Source organism: Tenrec ecaudatus, chromosome 3 (genome assembly GCF_050624435.1).
Source record: "Tenrec ecaudatus isolate mTenEca1 chromosome 3, mTenEca1.hap1, whole genome shotgun sequence".
Lineage (NCBI taxonomy): Eukaryota > Metazoa > Chordata > Mammalia > Afrosoricida > Tenrecidae > Tenrec > Tenrec ecaudatus.
In genome coordinates, this window is record NC_134532.1 from 176976348 (window position 1) to 177004347 (window position 28000).

At 38.3% G+C, this 28000-nt stretch overlaps 2 protein-coding genes across 5 annotated transcripts in view; one reads left to right on the forward strand and one right to left on the reverse strand.

Moving 5' to 3' along the window:
* Positions 1 to 2269: 2269 nt before the first annotated feature.
* On the forward strand, positions 2270 to 27977 carry GNPDA2 (glucosamine-6-phosphate deaminase 2). Of its 4 annotated transcripts, XM_075544381.1 has the most exons (8): positions 2270 to 2403; positions 6580 to 6744; positions 13185 to 13286; positions 14449 to 14631; positions 19998 to 20182; positions 23232 to 23406; positions 25294 to 25352; positions 26567 to 27977. In XM_075544381.1, exons 2-7 carry the CDS (start codon positions 6621 to 6623, stop codon positions 25317 to 25319), a joined length of 795 nt encoding a protein of 264 aa, XP_075400496.1. In that variant the 5' UTR covers positions 2270 to 2403; positions 6580 to 6620; the 3' UTR covers positions 25320 to 25352; positions 26567 to 27977. The 4 variants fall into 4 exon arrangements, with proteins under 4 accessions (XP_075400496.1, XP_075400494.1, XP_075400497.1 ...); XM_075544379.1 differs by lacking the exon at positions 25294 to 25352 and having other exon boundaries at positions 26567 to 27974; XM_075544380.1 differs by lacking the exon at positions 25294 to 25352 and having other exon boundaries at positions 2278 to 2403; positions 6558 to 6744; positions 26567 to 27974.
* GUF1 (GTP binding elongation factor GUF1) overlaps positions 11307 to 28000 on the reverse strand; it is a 40734-nt gene continuing 24040 nt past the window's right edge. Inside the window, exon 17 of the mRNA XM_075544376.1 lies at positions 11307 to 11512. Within this exon, the coding sequence (XP_075400491.1) occupies positions 11354 to 11512 (159 nt within the window). The 3' untranslated portion in view covers positions 11307 to 11353. The remainder of the gene's footprint in view (positions 11513 to 28000) is intronic.

Genomic DNA, 28000 nt, shown 5'->3' on the forward strand with positions numbered 1-28000 from the left:
TAGGGGGATGGTTGGGGAGGGGGAAGGGAGAGAAAGGGGGAACCCATCACAAGGTTGGATATATGGCACCCCTCCTGGGGGACAAATAACAGAAATGTGGGTGAAGAGAAACAACAGTGTCAGATACAAAATAATAATAATAACATATAATTGATCAAGGATTCATGAGGGTGGGAGGGGTAAAAAAGGAGCTTGTACCAAGGGCTCAAGTAGAAAATGTTTTGGAAATGATGATGGCAATATATATATATACAAATATGCTTGATACAATTGATGTATGGAATCTTATAAGAGTTGTAGAGCCCCCAATAAAATACTTTTTAAAAATGCTTATGTAAACGAACTCAAGGGTCTAATGCCAAGCCATCTTATTCTATAATATAACATGTTTGCCACATGTTACCATTTGAAGTAATACCAGTGAGAATGGAATATTTTTCTTTAGGCTAAAAGAGGTTAAGCAAAGGTGTGATATTTGATCCAGAGAAGCACCTTGGATTTTCAATTTATGCTGTAGGACTGATCACTGAGTCTACTTCATGAAAAAGCAGAGAGTTTTATTGAGAAAAAACAATTCGTGAATTAGGCATCAGGAGGCTGAGAGCTCTCATAGTTTTGCAGAGTAAACAATGTAGTGTTTTGATTCGGTAAAGAACACAGTAAATGTACATAGTTATGATCATAGTGGTTTAGACTTACTGGTGGAGCTCGGCTGCTAACCCAATGGTCATCAAGTTGAGCTCACTTGGTCAAAAGTTGTTACCCCCATGTACGTCCATAAATATTAACTACCTTGAAAATCCTATGAGGCAGCCTTGGGAACTCTCTTTCACAGGTTTCAATTTGAGTATGAATCCACTGGACAGCAATGGATTTGGGGCATACAAAACAATAGCAAACTGAAGTTCTATAAGATTAGATACTAGATTTCCTGGAAATATGTTGCAGCAAACACGAGGGCGTTTCAAAAAATGTGTGAAAAGTACACATTATGTTTTAATTCTATTTGTCCAGGAACATTTTTGTAACCCCTATATGACATTCTTTATGCTTTATAAACACTTTCTCAAGACACTCTGGATCAACATTTCCTGGAAATATTTTTTCGTAAGTTCTTTTTGCTTTCCCCATGATTGAGAGAGGTGAAAGTTTCATTTTTAGAGTTTCCTTATGTATTAAGTTACTTATGAAGCAGGCTACAGTGGAAATATACAGATTTGAGAGGCTAAAAACCAAAATGGAGTCTTATGTTGGACAAACACATGGCTGTTTTTGAGACTCCGGTGCCTCAGTTATTATCTACAGCACTCTGCACCAAGGTGCAACATTTCAGTCAAATAAGGGGATTTGGGGCCAAAACCCCTTATCTTACCTTCGCAATTTAGAAGAAACAGGACCTTGAATTTATTTGGCACTAAGCTGGTACTCAGACTGCATTCTGATTCCTAACACAATTTTAATATATTTTAATCATTTTATTGGGAGCTTGTACAATTCTTATCACGATCCATACATCCATTCATTGTAATTTGAATATTTTTAAAAGGGACACGAACAAAGTATTCAGTCCTTTTGAGTGATTGCTGCCTCTTCAACAATAAGTTCCCAAGACACGCTTCAGTCCATCCGTCCACCTCCTGAGCAAAGACTTGTGATATCCACTAGAGCAGACTCTTCCCTCCTCTGGCCCAAACTAAACGCCAGAAAAACCCCTTGATCGCCTCACGAGGGTTCGAAGTTTCCCCACAAGATATTCCCCTGGCAGATAAGCACTGGGTTACCAACCAAAGGAAAGTGGTTCAAGACCATCAGCTAGCTGCTCAGTGGGCGAAAGCTGGGGCTGTCTGCTCCCCTAAAGTCTCAGAAACTCTAGATATAGGGTCGCTCCAAGTCTGACTTGACTAGGAGGCAAAATGAACAAAGAGCCAAGTGGGACAGTTAAATGTAACATTCTTTGAGGAGCTTCACTGTTACTTGTTGTCATTATTAGTTGTCTGTGTGCTTGCAGCTTGGAACGCCTTGCCGCGTGCAATAACGTCGGGTTGACATTGCCAGAGGCACAGCAAAGCCTGCGTGCTAAAAGGAGTACGTCTCCACTCCACAGCGAATCCGTTTGAGTCGCGAAGAGGAACGAGGAGGAAGGCGGAGCTCCGGTGAGGTAACTGCAGACACCCAGGTAAGAAGCCCCGCAGCCTCCAGGAACGCCAGCCGCCGCGCGGCTCCGGGGAACGCGGAGGCTGCGCATGCGCAGAGCCCGTGGGCGGCGCCTCCAGCCCATCCTCCGCGGAGTCCATCCGGGTCTCGGGCTCGGCGCTCTCGCGGCGCCCGCGGGCACGGACCGATTCGCTACTGTTGGGTTTTCCGGCTGCTCGCGTTTGAGAGGAGTCGGTGCTGAGCCGGCGCGTAAGTCTGCGGGGCGAACTCGGGCCTCCGGGCCGGGCCGGGCGCGGAGACGGAGACGCGGGGCGGGGCGGGGGCGGCAGGTGGGGGACCGCGCACCTCGAGGGCGGGACGGGCGGGGTCCCGGGCCTCCCCCGCCTACAAGCTTGAGCATGGGGTCCCCACCGCCGAGCTCCCCACCCGTGTGATAGACGAGGAACCGCGGTCCTCTCGTGCGCATTCGCCATCGTTTGTGGAGTGCCAGGGCCTAGCCACGGCCGCCGTCCCGGCAGGGGCCGCACACCCGTCCGTCGGTCCGCGGGGTCAGTGCGCTGGGGGCGTGCTCCCACTGCCCCCGGCTCGCGTGCGGGCTAGTGGGCGCCAGGCTCTAATCGCGGCCCCGCCAGGAACGGTGTTGCTTGAAGGGTCCCCCGACCCCCTCTGCCCCCGAGTTCTGCCCCGAGGGCTGGGCAGCCCTGTCCTCCTCTGCAGGGGAGAGAAGACGGGAGCGGGGCGGCGCTGGGTGGGGTTCGGGATGTTGGGGACTCTTCCTAGCCCCGAGCAAGTGTGTCTGTTGGAGGGTTGGGAAAAAGAAGAAAGAATAGACGCCCCTGTTTCTTGCTGCAAGTCCCGGGAGGCCCGTGTGGTTTCCCGCGGGTGAAGTGAAGGCACCGTGGGGATGCAGGAAGTTAAGCCCGGGCTGCTGGCCTGAAGGTTTAAAATATATTTTTTCTATTATAATTTTATTAGGGGTTCATACAATCCATACATACATCCATCCACTGTGGCCTGAAGGTTTGTAGTTGGAACTCACCAGCGGCCCTGACGGAAAAAGATAGGCACCCTAAAGATTTGCACTCTCCGAAACCCGGCCTGAGGGCAAGGCCTAGAAATGGGTTTGGTTTGGGTTGGATAAGATGATCCCGGTTTTTGAAAGAGTGTTGAACTGAGCTGTTATTCATCGATAAACAAAACAACAGCAGCAAAACAAACTTCCTTTGCACCTTGGTCTGACAGACTTGCTTGAACCTCCTCTCTACCGAGTGAACATGCCTGTTAATTTAATCTTAGAAGAATCACATGTAATATCTGCACAAGTACAGATTTGCCGGAACCCATCTCTGATCTGTTGAGGAAGGAGCCAGGGAGTCTTTTCTTGATAAATATTCCAAGTAATTCTTACTGATAAGCTTCTTGGTGAAAACCTTACATTGGCGGCATGAATATATGACTCAGGCAAACTTAAAAAAGAAAATTCAGTACCCGCCAGATCTTAATCCATTTATAATGTGGTTAGTGAATTTCTGGAATCTGTTTTCTCATCTGAAAATTGCGAATGGTAATTTCTGCCTCTGAAACTATTGAGCTATTTAAGTCCTTTAGTGCCCCGCCCACATGTTTTGTGTTTACAAACCTGGGAGGTGCCATCAGTTGGTTCTCAGCCATAGCAACCCTTCGCAGAGAGGGAGGAAACGCTAGCATGTCCTGCCGCTTCCTTATTCTTACGTTTGAACCCATCGTTGCACCCACCGTGTCACTCCATCTTCAGGGCCTCCTCTGTTTTGTTACCGGTCCACTTTACCAAACACGATGTCCGTGGTCTTGCCTGACATGCCCACAATAAGTATGAAGTCTTGTCATCCTTGCCTCTAAGGAACACTGTGACCGTACTTTTTCCAAGACAGCTATGTTTGTCCTTTTAACAGTCTTTGGTACTTTGCGTATTCACAGCACCACAATTCAAATGCATGTATTCCTCTATAGTCTTCCATATTCAATGTCCAACTTTCACATGCATCTGAGACAATGGAAAATACCATGGCTTGGGTCGGGGACAGCGCCTTAGTCCTGAAAGTAACATCCTTGCTTTTCAATACTTAAAAGCACTAGGGATTTAAAAACTAAACCAAAACCAAAATCACTGCTATCTAATCCATGAGAAGCAGAGGCCCTATAGGCCCTATGGATTTCCAAGGCTATAAATCTATGAGAATTCTTTCTCTGCAGAGTAGCTAATGGATTTAAATTGCTGACCTTTCTGTTAGCTCAATAGCTAACCCATAACACTACCACTAAAGCTCCTTGACATTTAATAGGCCCTTCCCTCCTTATTACCTTTTTAACTAATACCTTGCTGAGCATTCTTATTAGAAATATAGCTCTTGGTAATCATAACAGTCAGCAAATATTCCTGAATCTTTGGTATAACTCTCAAATTGCTTCTGATTTTAGATTATTGGTGAATGTAAAAGGAGACCAAGCCAATATGTTGGACTGCATTTATGACTTATTTTGTAAATTATTATCAACTATGGCAACTTTTGCCACGAAGCCAGAATTATCGATCACGGCAGTTGTAATTCTTTAGGATTGTAGATCATTAAGCTCTTAGAGACATTTGTTGTTTTTAGGATCCAAATATTCTTTTTGAACATGATTACATTGTGATAAGGCCTACTTTATCAACCTCAATAATTTGATCTATTACTCTATGTAAAACACATGGGTAAATAACTCAGGAATGCCAAAGCTTTGTTGTAAAATGATTAGTGTTGGTGCTTGACCCATATTAGGCATTGAACTCCTGAAATTGTGATTTAAACAACACAGTACAAGTGTTACAAATCTTGATATAAACGTGATAGATCCTAGAGAAGGAGTGCCGCTGGCACAGCGGGCGGGTAAGGGCTCCCTGCTAACTGATAGCTGAGTGGCTCATACCCACCCAGGGGCTCTGGCGAAGAAAAACCAGCTTATCTGCGCCCATAGACTTCATGGGGGAACTCTATTCTGTCCCGCAGGCTCCTTGTTGGGAGGGATTGGCAGGATAGCACCTAACAACAGCTACTTTGTCTGAGAGAAATAGAGGTGCCAAGAAGTGTAGGAATGATGACTAACTTTAATGGTGGTTGGACTGTCTATGAATTCACATAGTAAAAATGTCACCAATTGTTATGTTTAGATTTCCATTTTTTTACACTTAGAGGTATTTTTGGGAACTAAAATGGCTTTTTCTGAAAAAAAAAACACATTGTTTTCCTATGAGAGGTCACTAGTTTTTTTTATTCGCTTTGCATTCTCTTTCTGTTGCTATATTCAAGTAAAGTTATAGATTACTTTTAAAAAATAGAATATCCAATGTAATCCCATTGTTAAGAAATTATTTGGTGTATCCTAGGGCTCTGGATGGCACAGTGAGTGACAAAATGTGCTGCCAACAGTGAGGTTAGAAGTTTGAAATCATCAGCCTCTGACTGGGGGGTAGGGAGTGGGGTGTGGATACGAGGCTTTCTGCTCCTGTAAAGAGTTATAGTCATGTGAGGCTTCCTACTCCTGTAAACAGTTACAGTCTCGGAAAAGCATATGGGCCGTTCTGCCATGTCCTATCAGGCTGCTCTGAGTTAGAACTGCCTGTATAGTCGTGATTAAAAAAAAAAATCTTACCTATAAATATTTTGCATAGAGAGATGAAAATCATTTCTGAATGTCATAATTTGGATTGAATTTATTTTCTTCCATATATTGATTGAAATTTTCACAATCAACATAATTTTTATAAGAATGCTCTTTAACAAATGGGAGACTTGGTTCTTACTGTTTATTGGGAGCATTTTGGATTTCATTAAGTGAAATGTTGCTATCGTTAATTTATGGTTACAAAATAAATACTACATTTTTTTGGTCTTAAAAATAAAAAATCTGACTCGGAGTATAGCTTCCCCTTTTGGGTTTTCAAGGTTGTAATATTTCTATAAGCAAGAAGCCTCATCCTTTGCCATGGAGGTGGTGAGTTCAAACTGCTAACCTCGCGCCACTTACTGTGCCACTAGGACTTTTTTAGTGAGCTGTGTTATCCTCCTAGAGGGAGTGGAATGTCTTTAATATGATCACTCGGCTTGGAATCCTGGTACTATTACTGGGACCCCAATTAAGTTGTGTGATTTCCGTTTCCTTATCTATTGAAACTGAGCATTCATGGTGGTTTAATCTGCGTTTAAATGGCTTAGTTCTCTGCTCTGGACCTAGGGTTTACTAAAAAAAGAACAGCTGTGGTTACTGTTTTACGCATAGAGATGTGATTGATTGTATATATGCCTGTACTTTTTAAGTCGTGTTCTTTTTCAAGTCATCAGTACATTCACTGTATTTTTGTTTTTCTCTATTTAAATTACTGAAAGTACGTCTGTGGATTTTTCCCAGGACTGAGCTTCATTTCTTGGAAGGTGTGCTGCTGTATCATAATGAGGCTTGTCATTCTTGAGAACTATGACATGGCCAGTGAGTGGGCAGCCAAATACATCTGTAATCGTATCATTCAGTTCAAACCTGGACAGGACAGATATTTCACCCTGGGTTTGCCAACAGGTAATCACTACTTTTTCCATTTTAGATAGTCATGGTGGTAGCGTTGTAGGGCTTCTGTTAGTGAAATATTTTTTTCTATTCTTGCTGCAATTCTGATTGAGTATATTATAATATAAAAGAATATTGGAAATAAACATTTAGTACCTAAATTTAGTTCCTATTTTCTTATGTTCAGATTCTGTGAAACTTGTGACTCTAAAATTCACTAGGATATATCCTAATAATTGTCTTAGTATTTTTTGCAGCTTTTTGTAGGGATCTTTCTTTTGTTTGCTTCTTAGAAGTATTCATTTCCCTATTCACGGATGTCTTAGATTAGTGTTATTAGTTATTAAAGACCTGAAGTTCATATTATTATTGCCCAATTTCTCCTCATCTACCACATATTCTTTTAATTTCTTATTAGCCCTTTAAATATCACTGTGTTTATTTTCCTTCTGTTCTGGAAGTGTTTCAAGTGAAACATTCGAAGACGGCTATGTCTTTATTACTGAATAAACATAGCATTAATCACATATTTTATTGCATTTAAGACTGTAGAGGATTGCTTTTAAAAATAACCAGGTAGTATTATAATCTTATGGTACTATATGTGACCGTGTTTACTTATCACTTCCACAGGAAAGATTATTGATCTGAAACCAGAACTAATACTTTCTTGGTGACGAGAAGTCATTTTATTCCATATCCCTGGACCTTGGTTTCTTTACCTGTAGAATAAGGATATTAATATCTTAATGCTGTTTTGAGGCTCAAATGAGATCGCATATGTGCAAGCACTTTGAATATTCTAAGTACTTTATTAATTTTAGGCTTCCTAAGAATATTTTATTAAAAAAGTATATTTTATCCTGTTCCTCCTTCCATAAATGTAAGTTACAAATCATAATTCTTTACAACTTTGGTAACTTTCATAAATGGTATTATTTTAGCACAAGAAATTTCTTGTTTTTGCATGTTTTTTGTTTGTTTGTTTGCTTGCTTCAGGAAAGTAGATCTTGTTGAGTGTCGAGGAGTTTGTAAAAATTACATCTACTAGTGCTATATCTTTTACTATTTCCATTTCTGATGTTAAGGTTTGGTGGTTGAATGTGGGTTTTTGTATGGATTTCCATACAATACACCTGAATTACACTCAGGATAGTTGCCCTAATAACTTCATCCTCGCTGTGATGTATAAATAAACAATGCTATGCGGGTAGGGGCACAAAGTCGTTGGTGACACATGCCAGCAGCACTAAATGCACAGATGTATTTATATTTATACCTTGTGCTATAACTTGGATAGCATAACTGGCTCGTAATACACCTGCAAGGCATCCTTTGTAGAGCTGTTCTACTTTTTTCTCCTTTTGACTACTGACAATGCTACTTGCACTCCCTTTGCTTTTGATTCATGAACACGCATATTTGTAATGGCAAGTACCGTTTTCATTCTAGTTATCTCTCCACAGAACACAGTAAGCACCGAGTACTGCACTGTGTACAGTGCGTGAACCGAAGTTCAGCAGTTTGAACCCACTTTGCTGCTCCATGGGAGAAAGATGCTCAGTCCACTTCCATAGAGATTTATAGCCTTGGAAACCTACGGAGCAGTTCTGCTCTGTCTATCGGGTCACCATAAGTTGAAATAGACTTGATGGGAGTGCGTTTTGGTTTTGATCTCTGCTGGATATACACTTCATTTACATGACCTTAATGAGCCTGACCTGTCAAGACTGTTGGCCTGATTTCCCTCTTCACCCCTCTCCTGTACCGAACCATGCTAGGACAACGAAGGTTAGAACCGGGCTGGCCTCTAACTCATGTTGCTAGTATATAATCGAGGGAAGAGTATGTAAGCTCTGGAGACATACAAATCTAGATATGAATTCTTAGCTTCTTTATCATTTCGCTTTCCAGTCTTCAAAATGGTAGCAATAACGGCAGACTCGCATGGTCTGCACGAGATAACAGTGACAGAACGGTGATGACAGCGAGCATTTGGCTTTTACACGCTAAGCATCACCACAGCATCTAGTATGTGGCCCCGCCCCTACGCACTGTTGACTTTTGGATTTCTACCTCTTCTTCTTCAGCACTCAGTTCAAAATTCATCTTTTTTTATTCTCCCTTGAACCATCGTCAAATGGACGTTTCTTCTTCCCTCATTTCCTTGGTTTTCATGAAACCCTATCCACTTTTGGCTTTTCACCCCTTTTAACACTCAGTTGAAAGATCATTCTCTTTGATCCTTTATCACGTCATCAGCAGATGACTTTCCTTTGGTCCCCTGCAGCTTCGCCAGCCTTCTTTCAGAAAGATAGTACCATATCACTTCTCATGTCACAGTTGTTTGAGTTCTTAGGAGTTTCTCTCCCAAGACAGAACCATGGGAAACACTTGCTAAGTGTTATACTCGTGCCTAAGTGTTACAAAGAAAACATTAAAATGAAACTTTCTTTTTTTTTTTTAATAAATAAATATTTTTAATTTGAAAGGAAAAAGGCAATGGATAATGGTAATGGTTGCACAATCTAATGACTGTAGCTACAATCACTGAATTGTATACATAAAAATGACTGAAATGACAAATATTTTGTTATAAGTATTTTACCACAATAATGTTTCTTTTTTTTTTTAAACGTTTTATTAGGGGCTCATACAACTCTTATCATACATATACATACATCAATTGTATAAAGCACATCTGTACATTCTTTGCCCTAATCATTTTCTTTTCTTTTTTTTTCCCTTTTCTTCTTTTACATTTTATTAGGGACTCATACAACTCTTATCACAATCCATACATATACATACATCAATTGTATAAAGCACATCCATACATTCCCTGCCCCAATCATTCTCAAGGCATTTGCTCTCCACTTAAGCCCTTTGCATCAGATCCTCTTTTTTTCCCCTCCCTCCCCGCTCCCCCCTCCCTCATGTGCCCTTTGTAATTTATACATCGTTATTTTGTCATATCTTGCTCTATCCGGAGTCTCCCTTCCCCCCCTTCTCTGCTGTCCCTCTCCCAGGGAGGAGGTCACATGTGGATCCCTGTAATCAGTTCCCCCTTTCCAACCCACTCACCCTACACTCCCCCAGCACCGCCCCTCACACCCTTGGTCCTGAAGGTATCATCCACCCTGGATTCCCTGTGCCTCCAGCCCTCATATGTACCAGTGTACAACCTCTGCCCTATCCAGCCCTGCAAGGTAGAATTCGGATCATGGTAGTTGGGGGGAGGAAGCATCCAGGATCTGAGGAAAAGCTGTGCTCTTCGTCGGTACTACCTTGCACCCTGACTGACCCCTCTCCTCTCCTAAACCCCTCTATGAGGGGATCTCCAGTGGCTGACACTTGGGCCTTGGGTCTCCACTCTGCACTTCCCCCTTCATTCAATGTGGTATATATATATATATATATATATAGATATATATATATATATATATATATATATATATATATATATATATATATACATACACACACATATTCTTTTTTTTTTTTTTTGCATGATGCCTTATACCTGGTACCTTTGGCACCTCATGATCGCACTGGCTGGTGTGCTTCTTCCATGTGGGCTTTTTTGCTTCTGAGCTAGATGGCCGCTTGTTTATCTTCAAGCCTTTAAGACCCCAGACACTATCTATCTCTTTTGATAGCCGGGCACCATCAGCTTTCTTCACCACATTTGGTTATGCACCCATTTGTCTTCAGCGATCCTATCATGGAGGTGTGCAGCCAATGATATGATGATTTTTTGTTCTTTGATGCCTGATAACTGATCCCTTTGGGATCACTCGCTCACTCAGGCTGGTGTGTTCTTCCATGTGGGCCTTGTTGCTTCTGAGCTAGATGGCCACTTGTTTATCTTCAAGCCTTTAAGACCCCAGTCACTATCTCTTTTGATAGCTGGGCACCATCAGCTTTCTTCACCACATTTACTTGTTCACCCACTTTGGCTTCAGCAGTTGTGTCGGGAGAGTGAGCATCATAGAGTGCCAATTTAATAAAAGAAAGTATTCATGCATTGAGGGAGTGCTTGAGTAGTGGCCCAAGGTCCTTCTGCCACCTTAATATTAAACCTATAAATGTAGACAATTAGATCTATTTCCCCATCCTCATATATATGTTTGCATGTACACATCTTTGTCTAGACCTCCATAAATGCCCCTTGACTCCCAGCTCCTTCCTCCCTCTCCCTTGACTTTCCTCCTGCCCCACCACCATGCTCCGACCCCACCTGGGCTACAGCTATACCTCTTCTCTCCGCAACCTTACCCTTGATCGTTCCCCATCAGGCCTGTCTCTCCCCACTCACTACCATTTTGGGTCCCATGTTGTTCCCTTGTCCCTGTGTTTATTAACACCACTTCCTTACCCTCCTCCCCCTCCCCCACCCGGATCTGTCTGTCCCCCCCCCCCCCCCCAACTGTCTGTCCTATTGTTTTTCCTCCAGATAGTTCATCCAGCCTGTCCTATTCAGACAGACCTGTGGAGACACTAACATGCAGGAAAACAAGTCAGAGGAAAACAAAGCAACAGTATACAACCAGACAAAACAACAAAAACAAACCACTGACAAAGAACAAAACAAAACACTTCACAAAAGAAAAGCTTGTAGTTAGTTCAAGGATCGTTTGCTGGCCCTTAGGAGCGTTTTCCAGTCCATTCTGTTGGGGCACCACGCCCTGGCCCCAAAGTCCACTTTCAGCATTCCCTGGGGACCTTGCCACTCCATTCGAAACTTTCTTTTCATCATTGTTCTTTTCTCCTTCAGCCACTTTGATTAAAAAGTAGAAAGTGAAAGTGATCTTTTATCACTGCCATTTTAACACCTTGACTTTTTAATCGCATATTCTTAAATTAAGAAGGGAATCTTATAACTTTTTTGAACACTGAGATACGAGGCATTAGATTATTTCATGCCTTTGGAAGGCAAGTTTTATGCTAACGGACTATAGTTTTTTAAGAAGGAATTCTAAAATTTGACAATGTTTTAAATTATTAATTTCAATGAAAAAGAATATAAATACTTCCCTTAAGATATTCTGTTATTTTCTGTTCTCTATAGTATTTCATACTTACACCACCACCACCCCCTCAAAAAAGAAGAAACCCATTTTATCCAGTCAGTTCTGATGCTTCTTGAGACCATACATCTCTTGGTGCAGCCAGCCTCATCTTTTTCCCCTGTAAAGCAGACAGCCTGTAAAGCGTTGAACCATTGGCCTTATGGTTAGCAACCCAGTGCTTATTCTACAGGGCCACTGGGGCTCCTTAATATCTAAAGCGCCTTTCGTAGCTGTCATCTTAAACAGTAGACCATCTTTTACTACTTTTCACTTCTTTGATATTTTTTACTAGAGACTACAAATGAGCACCATCTGAGTCAGTCGACTCAAGGGCAATGAATCTGATCTAGTTTTTGTTAAACATCATTCTATGTTTTATATAGCTATATAATGTATGTAGTGGTTGGAATAAGAATCAATACTCCAACCAGGATTGGACGGGCCAGGTAGCTAGCTACCTTGTTATAAGTGCAGTCAATCAAGCTGTCTAGTTTGCAGGTAAAAGGAAACACCAAAGCAATTTTGGGAAATAAAGAGGGATATCATTCCCAAATAGCTAAATTCATTTATCTTTATTGTATCATCACACAACACCATTAAAAAAATCTCAATACCAGTTAATTTTACAAAACTTAAAGAAATCATGTTTTCAAGTAAATAAAACTAAAAGTGTGATGCATAAACTATTAAAAATCAAGATCCCATTTCTTAGAAGTTCTCTCTAAAATCATACTTCTTTCCCTCACTTTATATTATACATTTTAACTGAAAGCAATACAAACTGGGAAACAGGAGCCCCAGTTGTGAAAGCTTAAATTCTTCACTCAATCCTTTTCAGTCAGTTTCAGAAATGAAAAGGAGGAACAGTATTTAAATTTATCTCCACGTTCCTTTTGGTTTCATGAGGCAGTCAGCACTTGGTCTATTTGTGCTTCATTTAAACTAGAAATCCTTCTCTAAATAGTTTTTTCCCCCCCACAGACAAAATGGGATGTTAAATTTTCTTTTAATTTAAATATGCTCTTTAGACTGATTCCAATCCTGGAGTCTTTACTAGTAACTTTGAATACGTGATAATTCGGAACTAGTTTTTCACACTTTAATGACTTGTGGTAGATATCAAGGTTTATTCAGCAAATGACACAAGCCATATCTGTTTTCAACTTGGGTAATTTCAATGAATAATACTATCTAGCACATTCGTTTACAGAAACTAAGGTACTTTGTAAAGAGACAAATTCTTTGATGTATACTTGTTAATTGAATGTGTATTAAGAGTAATTGCTTGGTATATTTAAAATACAGGATAACTAATAAAACAATGCAGAGAAGTTTCTATAAAACAGATTTTCAAGTTGTTTAAAAATCTATCTGTTTTAGGGAGTACACCCATAGGCTGTTATAAAAAATTAATAGAATTTCACAAAAATGGAGACCTTTCTTTTAAGTTTGTGAAGACTTTTAACATGGATGAATATGTAGGTAAGCTATATTCAAATATGTTGAATTTATTATTTGGAAATATTCTTAATAAAATAATATGTAAAGTATGATTTACTGTTTAGGGATGAGGTTTAAAGTTTATGTAAAAAATCTTTATTTTTGTGATAGCAACAAAGTGTACTGGTAGAGTGATAGACTACAGAAATCAGATCTATATTCAACTTGGTGTGGCCACTCATTAGTCATTTAACTTTGAGCCAACCCATTACAGTACTTTTTTGCTATTTAAAAAAAACCCACCAAATTATTCTTAGGGCAAAGTTAAAATTAATGTTGTGGAGTAAACTAAGCAACATATTGTAAAAGTAAATTGTAAATCGCTTTTCAAAATACAATAATGTTTATATTGTATTTCAAGCTGTGAAGGTTTTCTAATTCTTTGAGTGCTAACTGGAAAGATCTTTGCATAGCAACTTTGTGTTAAAATTTAAACTTACAGTGCATTTGCAGTAATGGGTTAAATTATTGCTAAATAAAAATACAGATATATTTTATCAACAAATGCTTTATATGAAATAACAGCATTAGTGACAACCAAAGAACTTTGAGATCCGGTGTACTTTGCATGCGTATTGGAAAAGTAGAGGAGGAACATATTCTAATATAAGCCAACACAATTATCAGCCGAGGCACCTAATTTTACCACAAAGCTGCATTAAGAAATGTGCTGAAAAAACCTGGCGTGTACACAAGTATATACGGTAAGCCAGCATTTTAATTGAATGACTAAATTAACTTAATGTGGAGCTTCACACATAAATCAATATCATTGATTAGTATTTTATTAGTTTGAGAGGTAGTCTGAAGTATATAGATGCGCATGCTTTACATATTTGGATCCCAGCTACTCTTAAGAGCGTTGTGACTGGGAAACTTACTGAATGTCTCTGTTCTTCAGCTGCTTACCTGTGTATACAGTGAGCTTCCTAGTAGTATTTCCATAGGTGTTGTGCGTAATAATAGCTGAAAAGTCCATGTAAAGGCAATTAAAGTAATGCCTGGCATAGAATGAGCATTTTTACTACACAAAATGATTTTAATTTAAATAGCTTCATTTAATAGCTTTATGGAGTAATCAGGAAAAGGAACTTTAAATTTTTGTCTGGAAAGGTACAATTTTATTTATTATTTTCATATGTAGGACTACCCAGAAATCACCCGGAAAGCTACCATTCATATATGTGGAATAACTTTTTTAAGCATATTGATATAGATCCTAAGAATGCTCACATCCTGGATGGAAATGCTGCAGATTTACAAGCAGAATGTGATGCATTTGAAGAGAAAATTAAAGATGCAGGAGGAATTGATCTTTTTGTAGGAGGTATGTAAAACATTTGGTCATTCATCCATTGTATGTTAATATTTGAGTTATATGGTACTAAACTAAGGGGCAGGGGAGAACAAAAAACCTCTGAACACAGGGTAGTATCCAGAATGCCTGCGACTGTTTAGAATGCCTTGTTCAACTGTCTGTTTCTACTTCCGTTTTTAAAAAATCTTTAACTCTTAATAGCATTATTTAAATTCTATTGAGAAGTATATACTAAAGTCCTAATTTTATCACTTTAGATTATGTTTCCTTTCCTCAAATATTTCTTCAGAGATCCAACCTACCCTTTTTTATCAAATTACAGAGTTGATAACCTGTAAATATTTGCTTCTGGAGCATGTAGATTTTAACCCTTCCTTACTGATCACTTAGACTTGGTTGCATAGAGGCTACTCATTGGACTGTTAGTGACAAGGTCAGAAGTTCAAAATCACCAACTGCTCAGAGGGTAAATGGCAAGAATTGTTATCTCCTAAAAAGCTGCAGTCACACTAACCCACAGAGGCTCTGTGCTTCAGAGTTCCTGTACAGTTGGAATTGGCTCAAAGGCAAAGAATGCGTATTACTAATCACTTATTTCATCTCTCTGGGAAGCCAGTTAAAAATGATATAAGACTATTCATTATTAGTGATAACGTTATTAGTAATAAGTGAACCACTTATTTTCTAATTGATTGTGACTCAAAGCGACCCCACGTGCTTTTTAATAGAGCTGCATTCTATAATGTTTTCACTGATTTTTTTGAAAGTAGATCTCCAGGCCTTGTTTCCAGCATGTTTATAAGTGGACTTGAATTTGCAGCCTTTGAGCTAACAGCCATTTTAATTACCTGTGATGAATTCTAAGTGAATTCTGAGTGTTTAATTGCAGATAATATGTATGGATTTATTTACATGAAGATCATTGGGCGCTGCAGCTGCAAATGGTGAAGCGCTGTTCTCTTAGCTGAAAGTTAGAGCCTGTCTAGAAACGCCTCCGAAGATAATAAGCCTGTCAAGCATCAGAAAGAGCATAGCTTTGGAAACCCGATGGACCAGTTCTACTCTGTACACTGGGATTGCCATAATACAGAATTGTGTAGATATCTAGGCATATACACATTAAAAACCTGAGGCTATTTAATATCTAAACAACTTGATTGAACACTTATATTGTAAATGAATTGGTATATACTAACAATTCTTAGTTACCATCCTAGTATTGTAAGAATTAGCTGAGTTATATGTGTAAAATGCCTCATGACTCCAGGTATAACCAGAAAGTTATTTCCAGTGTTCCATCGTTATTTCTCTTACAAGTATTGGTGCTGGAACAATTTTTCTGCAGTTTATTGAGTTTCCTGTTGAGATTTTGACCAAATTTTCTTTCAATAGAATACCTTGTAGAATAAACACACAATTTGTTACCATAGTGAGACTGAAAGACATGGTAGAATTGCCCCGTGTCTTTCTGTAAATCTTTATGGGCATAGAAAGCCACATCTTTCTCCAGTACAGCAGCTGATTGCTTTGAACTGTTGACCTTGCAGTTATCAGAACATCTCAGAATCCACTATGCCACTAGGGCTTCTTTGTAGCTCTACAGAAAAATGCTTTTTAAGACCTATAAGGCAGAACATACTAGTGGAAAAGACATGTCGATGCATGTTAGGTATATGTAAGTCTGACTTTGTCTTGGCATTAAAAATGCATAGATTGTGCTTTTTTTGGTCTTATCACAGTGTATTCTCTCTTTTCGTCTTTTAAAACCATTACTCATTAAATAAGGTTTATTTCTTGTAACTTGGGAAAAAATGGTAGTCGGTAAAATTTACTTATTAAAATAAATATGCAGAATATAAATGTAATGACTCAGAGAAATTGTGAACTTTTATTATTTTTTATTTAATCATTTTATTGGGGCACATACAACTCTTATCTCAATCCACACATACATCAATTGTGTAAAGCACACTTATATATTCATTGCTCTCATTATTCTCAAAATACTTGCTTTCCGCTTGGGCTCCTGGAATCAGCTCCTCATTTTTCTTCCCCCCACCCCCCCATCCTCCCCGCTTCCCCCTCTCATGAACCCTTGATCATTTATAATTATTTTATCTTATCTTAGACTGCCTTGACATCTCCGTTCACCCACGTTTCTGTTGTCCATCCCCAAGGGAGAGGTTATATGTAGATCCTTGTAATCGGTTCCCCCTCTCTATCCTACCTTCCCTCTTCCCTCCCCGTATCACCACTCTCACCATTGGTCCTGAGGGGTTCATCTGTCCTGGATTCCCTGTGTTTCCAGTTGCTATCTGCACCATTGTACATCCTCTTGTCTAACCAGATTTGTAAGGTAGAATTGGGATCATGATAGTGGGGCGGAGGGGGTTAGGAAGCATTTACAAACTAGAGGAAAGTTGTGAGTTTCATCAGTGCTACACTGTACCCTGAGTGACTCATCTCCTTCCCACTACCCCTCTGCAAGGGATGTCCAGTTGTCTACAGATGGGCATTGGGTCCCCATCGCACATTACCCTCATTCACAATGATAGGATTTTTTTTTACCCCCTTTGGTGCTTGATCCTGGTTCCTTCGACCCTTCATGATCATACAGGCTGGTGTACTTCTTCCATGTGGGCTTTGTTGCTTCTGGGCTAGATGACCACTTGTTTACCTTCAAGCCTTTAAGTCCCCCAGGCGCTATATCTCTCGATAGCCAGGCATCATCAGCCTTCTTCCCCACACTTACTTATGCACACATCTGTCTTCAGCGTTTATATGGGGAATGATGGTTTTTGTTCTTTGATGTCTGCTACCTGATCCCTTAACACCTCATGATCACACAGGCTGGTGTGCTTCTTCCCTGTGGGCTTTGTTGCTTCCAAGCTAGATGGCCACTTATTTACCTACAAGCCTTTAAGACCCCAGACACTATCTCGTCAAGCCTTGAAGATCCCAGACACTGTATCTTTTGATAGCTGGTACCATCAGCTTTCTTCACATTTGCTTATACACAAGCTTGTCTTTAGCGATTGTGTCAGGAGGGTGGTTATCCTGGAATGACTGTTTAGTTGAGCAAAGTGTTCTTGTATTGAGGGAGTGCATGAATGGAGGCCCAATGTCCATCAGCTACCCTACTACTAAACTTATACATATATGCACATTGATCTATTTCCCCCATCATCATATATAAACATATTTACATATATACATGCCTGTGTTTAGGTCGCTGTGTATGCCCTTTGCCTCCTACTTCTTTCCTCTATTTCCTTATGCTTTCCTCTTGTCCCACTACCATGTTCAGCCTTCATTTAGGTTTCAGTAATTCCTCTCGGTTATATTGCCCTTGGTCATTCCCTAGCAGTCCTCCCATCCACACCCTGCCACTGGTTTTGAACCACTTGTTCTCTTGTCCCTGGGTTGGCCAACACCTCTTCCTTTCCCCCACCTCTCACTCTCCCATGTCCCCTGGGATTGTTGGTCCCCTTGTTTTCTTCTCCACATTATTTATCCAGCCTGCCTTATCTAGATAGACCTGCAGAGATAATAATATACACATATAACTGTGGATGGCCTTGACAGCACCAAACAAAGTGCCACATAAGAACACGGCGACAACAGCAGCAACACCGACAAACTAACAGACAATAAAAGCCAGACATACAAAATCTAAAAGAAGAAAGAAAAAAAAAGAAAAGCCTGTTTAATAGTTCAAGGTCTGTTTGTTGACGGCTAGGATTGTTTTCTGGACAAGTATGATGGGGTGCCACATCCTGGCCCCAAAGTCCATCCTTGATACTCCCTCTGGACCTCCTTGCTCTGCTTCCCCCACTGCTCTATTCCACACCTCCAGTGTTTTGCCTCAGTGTGGTGGGGTCAGCTCGGTCACTCATTCCACAGTCTCTCCCCAGTGCTGTCCCGTGTAGGGTCATGGGTCAGTGTAGGATGCCGCATATTGTAGTGGGGCCGGCCATATGATCCTCTCTGCATTGGCACCTCCGAGCAGGGCTATTGGCCTCTGGGATTGGTGGGCCCTGTTGTGCTCCACTCCCCTCCTCCCCCTTCATTTGCTTCTGCTTCCTTCTGGGTAGAAATTAGGAACTTTTAATCAAGGATACCAGATATCTGATTGGATAGGAGAAAATACTTATATAAAACTATTTATGTCATACATGGGTTCCTGACTTTGTGAGACAGTTTGCTTCCCATTGACTTCAAATAAAGAATGTTGGTTCCTTCCCTATATTTTAGAGGCAATCCTGAGCACTAATGTTGGCAGTAGTTCTCTCTGAAGCTTTGTTTTTAAATTGTGGATTATCACCCATTATTAGGTCATGAAATCACTGTTGTCAGTCACATCTAGCATTTCCTTTTGGTTTCTTTTTGTTAATGAAATGTAATAAAAATAGCTGGTATGGTGTGTTTCATACAATTCTTCATTTAATGTGTGTATCTACATTGCAGTGTCAAATGTATTTCTTAAAATGGATTACAGCCATAAAGTTTGGGGAGAAAAACCCACCACTTTACATGTTATCTTGTCCACGTGCACATTTTTATAAATTCCTTATCTGGACTCAATAGAATTAAGAGAGCTAAAGGGAAAGCATTGAGTACTAAGATTAGGAATCAGAAGACATAAATATGAGTGTCATCTCAGTATCTACTAAATTGTGATCTTGAATAAATCACCTGTTTTCCTTGAATATCACTTCCCTTTTGAGTTTTTTTAAAATGTGATGAAGATGAGAAGTGTAATCAGACCTATTTGTCCATTTCACAAGATTCTTAAATGTACCTGTTGAGATCATACTTATTACAGTGTTTTATAAACCAAAGTGCTATTTTAATGTAAGATGGTAATGTCACTGCTGTGGTTAGAATCATGCTAGTGCAATACTAACATATAGAAGATACTGAAATAATTTCTGAGTCAGGTAATAGCAACACAATTTTAATACATTATAAATTCACTATAAAATATGGTAACTGGGGGGGAGCGGGGAGGGAGGGGAAAAAAGAGGACCTGATGCAAAGGGCTTAAGTGGAGAGCAAATGCTTTGAGAATGATTGGGGCAGGGAATGTATGGATGTGCTTTACACAATTGATGTATGTATATGTATGGATTGTGATAAGAGTTGTATGAGTCCCTAGTAAAATGTAAAAAAAGAAAAAAAATATGGTAACTGCATTTTTTTTCTTAAAACTACATTGAACTTTGAAAAATCAAGTGAGAAACTTTTTTTAACTTATGAATATATGCATGTATATTAATATTACTTGTTAAAAAACTTGTGAGCTAGGTGAAGGCTTACAGAGCAGATTATCAGTTTCATAGTTAACAGTTCGTTGTTATGTGTTTCTTTGAAAGGAATAGGTCCAGATGGTCACATCGCTTTCAATGAGCCAGGATCCAGTTTAGTATCAAGGACCAGATTAAAGACTCTAGCAATGGACACCATTTTGGCAAATGCTAAATATTTTGATGGAGATTTGGCGAAAGTGCCAACTATGGCTCTAACAGTTGGTGTGGGGACAGTAATGGATGCCAGAGAAGTAAGAATTAAAACATTCTTTAATGTTTTGTCTTTGATGTTTGTAGATTTTGGATTCTAGTATTGAGTAAGTAATGATTTTGGTTATATCTTGTCAAGTATAGATTATTTTTCATTTTTAGTAATTGCATTCTATCTGTCTCACTAGCATCTTTGGGATGAAACCAAATTAGTTTAAGTCTTTGGGATCTGCAAACTAAGAATCAGGCATTACCTCTTTTGGAGTACTGATTCACTTGTCTGCCCCTGATTTACACTTTGAACCAAAGTCATAAAATTAAAATGATCACGTGGATCTTTTTTAGTATCATGAAAGGGCTGCCAGGGCAAAGACGTAATTTGAGTAACACTACTTTTGAAGCCCTCAGGATAATGCAGTACAAAGTACTTCTTGACTGTAGGAGAACAGTCCAGTTTGTTCCCAGCAAAAAGGAACTGATCTAAGGTTAGACTTGTTCTAAATTTTGTATACAGAGTTAAGTAAAAAAGTATTACTTCAAATTGGAGGAACTTTTGTTAAACAAAAAAAACAAAATGTGAAGCTCTTGTTTCTCCCGACACCCTCCATCTGTATCTCTGCCCTTCCCTGAAGCATCTTGTGTTCTCAGAGCAACTTTCCTGGCTTTTTATTCACCAGTGTAGTTTTCAGCTTTTCATAACTTTCTTCATGAGAAGCCTCGGTGATCTTCTGCCGTTGGAGGAAATCCATCACTGATTCCCCTTCAAGGTCCCAAGGAACAGTCCCCATAACTTTTGCATTCAGCTGACCCCGCAGATCCGCTCTGAAGCCCACTGTGAAAGAACTTGTCTTTTTATATTTTTTAGGAAGGCATTCAAGCAAGACTGAGATGTATTTTCCTGTGAGAACTTTTCTGTAGTTATCCACAGATCCCAGCGATGTGTTTAAACACATTTTGTTTGCATTAAACCTGTGCATATATGAATTAGAATTCTAGCAGCAATACTTTTTGACTTGCCTGCATACTTAAGAACAAAGCTCAGAACAATATGTCCTGCTTCATTTTAAAAGTTTTACTTAGGTTATCATTTCCTTCCATGAGAATAACAGAACAAATTATATCCAGTTTATGCATATAAGTTGCTAAATTATATGAAAGCTCTGAATTTCATTCCATTCTGTCAACAAATGGACAGGTTCAGGGGAATGAGTAGAGACAAGGTACGTTGAGTAATGGACTGCGACATGTACATATCCACACGGGAGCATACAACCAGAGCTGTCCTTCAGGGCACAGGGGTTCTCATTCCCTTAAAAAGCTCTATGCAAAGATCTTTCAAGGACTGAAATTTCAGAGTAAATAAGTTAGAAAAATGATTTTAGAGCACTCTTGTAAAATATACTGAACGTAGTTACACATAGATCTCTTGTATTTAAGTTATTAATGCATATTAGAATGAAAAGACGTATCCGGGTAAGTTGTTTTTGGGTCAGTTTTCTCAGCAACAGTAGCAGCTTTGGGTCTTCACAGAGTTCTTTTGAAACAAGTACAGTGAAATTCGTGAGAGCCAAAGCTAGTTGGGTCTGCCTTGTTTTTTTGTGCCTAACGTTTAATATTACCTCTCACAGAATAGGTATTCAGTAACTATTGACACTTGTTTGAATAAAGTATATATTTTGATAATTTATTTTGAACTATTTGTCAGTGTTAAATTATATTCAGATAGCATTTTTTCCAGTTTCTACCTTTCCAAATATTTATTCTAATTCTCAATTAAATGCTGTATCTATTCCTAGCCATAAAAAAGCCAATCATTCTTCATCTAACCCTACGCTTCCATTAGCCTTCATTGTTTATACTTCCTTCTTAATATTGCTGTACTTTCTCTTTCTCATTGATAAAAGTTTGGTTGTCCTCTCACTGTTTTTGTCAGTATACACTTAATGTTGAGATTTGTAGCCACCTTCATATTCCCTTTTATTAATCCTTGAAGGACTCTCTTAGCTCACATACTCTAATTGGTAAACCTTTTAATAGTTTCCCTATCTCTAAAGGAGAATAATGTAATTAATAAGACCAAAATAGAAATAGGTAACAGAATCATCATATACCTGTTTTCTTATGTGTAAAATAGGATTTAGAATAGTACTCATCTTCTGATGATCTGAGGATTAAATGAGATCAAGGAAGGGGCATTATTCAAGGTTTACCACAAAATCATTAGTTATTAATTCTCAACGTTAAGTTCAGAAAATGTCTTACATGCAGGAGTAAGTAGACACTGTAACATGTACTTCATTACAGTGTGTTAAAGCAGCTTTAGAGGGAGCATCTGAGTGCCAATCTAAGGGCGATTGGGATAATGATTATCGGCACAATGGGACCTAAAAGACTGATTCCTTAGTTATAACTCTAAATATCCTAAATTGGAATATCTAAGGCGGAGCCAAGAATCTGTATTTAAAACGAAAACTTCTCTAACAAATCAATCTGAAAAGTCATGGGTTAATGTCTAGGAGCAAAAAAAAATTTAGCACATTCTTAAATCATTTTTCTCCCCTAATAACAACCCTACAGGTCCTTAGTCATATGTACTCAAAAAACATTGTTGCAGGGGGAGTCCTAGTTCCTCCTTTAGTTTTATTTCAAGAACACTTTAAATAGCCTAGTCAATGAAGCAGTCTTCAGACTTCCATAGGAATATTCTTAAAAGGTATTTGTTGTAGAATCGTTTGCTTTTTTAAAAGCATTATTGCTATTTGGACTAGCATATCATTCCAAATTATATAAATTTCTTGTCTGTTGACTTGTAAACATACTTTGGCAAAACAGCCCATATCTGGTTTTTATTGCACAATTATAGGCATTAAGATGTATTCATTAATATCCTATAGAAAAATGTTATTTTATTTCTGAAATCGGAAACAGGGAGAGCTATTTTACCCAAAGAGGATAATCAGTGCTAATGTCCTAGTTCACGAAACAAAAACAACATCTACATATAGAGAGAGGAAGACAAGTATGTGCGCTGCCTAGGCATTCTATCATGCTGTGACTATTACTGAACAGGTGATGTTCACGGTTTTTCAGGTAATGATACTCATAACAGGAGCACACAAGGCATTTGCCCTGTACAAAGCCATAGAAGAAGGAGTCAATCACATGTGGACTGTGTCAGCTTTCCAGCAGCATCCCCGAACAATTTTTGTATGTGATGAAGACGCGACATTAGAATTAAGAGTTAAAACTGTGAAATACTTTAAAGGTGAGCATTAAATTTGAATAACAAACTGCAAGAAAGTTCCATTGTCTATAGTAATGAAAACAATATAACTGCATTTATGCCCTGCAGTGTGGCCGAGTGAAAACTGGCATTGTGCTGATAATAGTAGCCAGTACTTTTAAAAGATATAGAAACCTCTCTTAGATAACAGTAGTAGTTATTTCTTATTTTTTAATGAGGAAAATATTTTAGTCTATTTTTTAGCAAATATAAGTTTTTGAAATTCACAATTTAGTAAAATTTATTGTTTATATTACATATGAAATATTAAACCCCATAGAACAAAAATCCCTTTTCTGTTTTTCTTTTCGTTGTTTACCTATCATCTCTTTAAACTGTCTTTAGAAACTGAACAGATCAGATAAAATGGGGCTTTTACTGTCTCCTTTAAATGTCTTCTGGGGTCACTCAAAGTGACCCTGTAGGACATATTAGAATTGCCCAGGGGGTTCTGAGGTCTATAATTTTTTTTAAAACAATTTCAATGACATATAATTAACATATCCTACAATTCAATGGTACAGTTGTATTAAGCATTGTACAATCATCACCACTATCAATTTGAGAATTCCTTCTTCTCTCTTGTACTCCTTATTACCTCCAATTTCCCCCTATCCTTCCCTGCCATACCTCTAAGAAAGCATTAATCCAGTTATTATCCCTCTAGATGTACCTATACTGGATTTCATGTACAGAAAAACATGAAAAAATGACAAAAAAATAACTAACAAGAATAACAAAGTAGCAGAGAAAAAAGCTGTTGGAAAGCAGAAACTATTAAAATTTGTTCTACTACTTCTTTAATCATCACAATTTAAAAAATGTGTTTCCATTTATTAATATTTTAGTGACTTAATCTAAAAGCAGCATGGAATAAATTGCTAGCAAGAACTTTCCAGATAGCTTATACAGACTCTTCTTTTGCTTTGTTTAAGCTAGATTATTAATTTTCAAACCTTTCTAGGCCGTATTTATATGTTAAATTACATATAATTGATATAAGAGGTGATTTCAGAGATTCCAAGTGGAAAATTTTATTATTAAACCTACTCCAATTTAAACTTTAAGAGTCAGAAGAAAGCTAGTTTAATATTTAGTACTTGTTTGGCAAGTTCTATTTTTTTTTTTGTCTTTGGTTTTAAAAGAAAAATTCACTGTTTGTCCTCAAGTTTTTATATTTTCAGACAGCATCATCCTCTTTAGGCTTTACCGAAATACCAAAAACCAAGGCTGAATGAATTTAGATTGAGCTTAAAACCATACAGTTATATTATAAAGGGAGTGACATTTAGAATTTGTATTTCAGTATATTTCTGGCAACATGTCAGGAACTCTTACATTTTTATCAGTAATCTCTCAATTAATTTCTGTTAATAGAAAGTAGCAGTTAACAATTACCTTTTACTAAGCTCTGAATCTCATTTTTAATTTGTTATAGTAAATTCTTACCTACAAAATAATACAACTTTCAAGGCAATGCAGAACTAAACAGCTTTTTTGTATATAAAATATGACTATTGAATATTAAAAATGATCAAAAGTTGCTTTTTCCTTGTTAACATTACAATTTAAGAGCGAAATTAAGCTAGTAAGTCCAAAGGGTATTAGATAAAGGGTTTAAAATGATCTTTAGTAACCTTTATACCAGCAAAAAGGTATGGGGGTTGGGGTAGCAGGAATGGGAGATAGTTATTAGCCCTAAGAAAATATTATTAAATATTTCTTTTTTAGAATTTATAAGAAATTCCATTAAGAAAATTACAAACCAAATATTAATGAGACTGAAAAGACTAATGTTGAGTAAATTTCTTAGTGTTCTGAAACATAGAAATCAGAATTTTTGAGCCTGTAATTCCTTCATTTTTGCAGGTAAATGCTTAGAAACATGTAGCTGAGTATCACCCATCTCAGGTGGCGATGGAACTAAAGTTGAGTGATTTTATGTTTAGTTTGTTAAGATGTGTAGTTGATACACATCTTAGTATTTTCTTGGTCAGCTGTTAATACAGGTTTTACTCTTTTCAAACTTTTCCCTTTACTCACTTGAATCTTTTGCCTGGTTACCCCTTCAGCTGCCTGGCAGGACAGAACTTCTGTTCTGACCCAATCCTAATTTCAAACATCTGTATGTATCTTCACCCTCATCTTTCCATTCTTTTAAGGTCTCCCCATTTCTACCTATATCCCTGCCCCTTTCTGTCCTTCCTTAACCATTTTGAGCTAAGGAATCTCTCTCCTGCCTTTTGTCCTCTTCTTTCTCCATTGCTGCCTATCAACGTATGTTCTAGATTAATTAAAAATAATCCCATTTCCCCTCTGGCTACCATCATCTCACTAACCTTCAGACTTCTTTTAACAAAGTGGATTGAGCTTTCAGTTCATGCCAATTACCATTATGGACCCAGGACATAAAGGCAGTGAAGAAAGCCCAGGACCTTAGTTTCTGGGTGGTAAAGGCACTACCCCTTGGGGAAGCACTGATTTAACTGATTAAATGTTCATTAATGCACAGAAAAGTAATCTTTTTTTTTTATCATATTCTCAAGTTAAAACCTGAGAACTGAATAATATTTCCCAAGAAAGCTTTATTGGAGAGGTTTATAAGCATAACAATTTAAGTGGAATTTCTAAAAAATTATTTAGTACAGTTTCCTGTATTAGTACACCTTCTTCGGTGTGGAATGTTTAAGGCTTGCAGCCTGACCCTATCACAGATGTCAAAATAGTGGAAAACAATGTGCTAGAGGGAAGAATAGGATAATACATGTAGAAATAAAACTCTTAGGAAAGCAACATTTCTGAGTTCCTTGAAATAGCCACGGGATCAAATTAACAGGCCTTAGATGTAGTTGTATGAAAACCAAGTCAGTTTTCAAATGTTGTCAGTACTGAAACTCTTAGAAGACAAAAACTTGCACCTGCTCCTACTTGTGGTTACGCCCAAAGAACCTTATACATCCTAGAGCTACATGATGTTTCATAATTACACATTGATATTTGTGACTAGTCAAAACTGGTTATACTGAAACATTTGGCTAATGCTTTCATCAAATGGGACCAGTGTACTTAACTGTATTTTATAGTCTTTACTAAATGAGATGTAGTTAAAAATTAAAAATACTATGTTTTGTTTTTCTTTAAGGTTTAATGCATGTGCACAATAAACTTGTGGATCCACTTTATAGTATGAAAGAAGGAAATTGAAGGAGATTGGAGCAAAATTCTGCTTGAGTGAACTTTGAGTTAGGAAATTGTCAGCTATGCAGTATGCTAGAGCTTGGAGAATTTGAAGATCGCTACTTTTACAGTCTAATACACGTTAAGAATTCCATACTTTTTAGGATGTGTTTGCACCACTAGGCCTGGTTAGAAGCAGTTGGCTCACAATGCTACTAGCCTGCTACCAAAAGCGGCAGAAATGAAGTGCCTGCCTATTTCAAATGGGGAAAAATGACTTTTTAGAGGTGAAGATGTGCTCAAGTACCATTTCATGACTCCAATGGCATAACAGACAGATCTTAAAAAGCTTATTACACAAACGCGGCACGCACTCCATACCTGTAAGGTTACAAAACAACTCATTGCAAACTGTTACTTCTGCAATGCTTTGTTGTCTGTGCTCTACACAGCTTCTCTGCAGTTGCCTTATCTTTCAGCCATAGCCTGTCTGTCAAATCCTACTACATATCATTGGTAAAGGAAAGTTGAAGAGATTTATTGTTAGGTGTTGAGTTGGTTTATCTCTACAACAGAGCGACAGGTGCCCGGTCTTGCACCATGGTCATAATTGTTCCTTTGAACCCACTGTTGCCACTTCAATCAATTCATTTCATTGACGTCTTCCTTTTTTTACTGATACTCTACCCTTCTCCAGGGATTGACTCCTTTATAAAACATCTAAAGTATATGCATTTAAGTCTTACCGCGCTTGCTTCTAAAGAACATTCTGGCTTGAAGAGATTACAGTGCCTAAAAGTAGTTTGTCTTTTCAAAGAGTATGTAGTGTGTTTTTGTGTTCTTTCTGTAACACTTTTAAAACATGCGTTTTTATTTAGTGATTTAGTTTCATGTCCTTTATAATCACCGTGATCACTATGAACTTATCCAGACACATCCACGTTTTGGGTTTTTTTCCCCAAAATAATTTCCTTTTCTTAGTAATTTTTAAACTTCAAAATTTAAGCTTATTCCTTATTTAGAAAATTGTTTACATTTAATGTTACTGCAAACTATTTGATTGCTATTCCAACGTGCATAATTAAATTGATTAAAGTATATTCTTTTCTACCTTTATCTGAAATAAAAGCTTAAGATAAACAATTGTAGTGAAATTTTATTTCCTAAAGTGAAATGTAAGAATGAACGTGTTTGAGAGATTTGGTGTTTAATAGTACTTCTGAGCCTGCATTCACTTTGTTGCCATCATGTAATTAGGAAATTGAGCCGAAAGGACTGCCTGTAGTCTCTCACTCTTTCTCCTGAGAGAATACCACTCTTATTTCCTGTGTGTCTGGTGAAAAAAGCAACTTAAAATCATTGTTCATGAGAATAAATACCAATGGCTACATTTATTTAC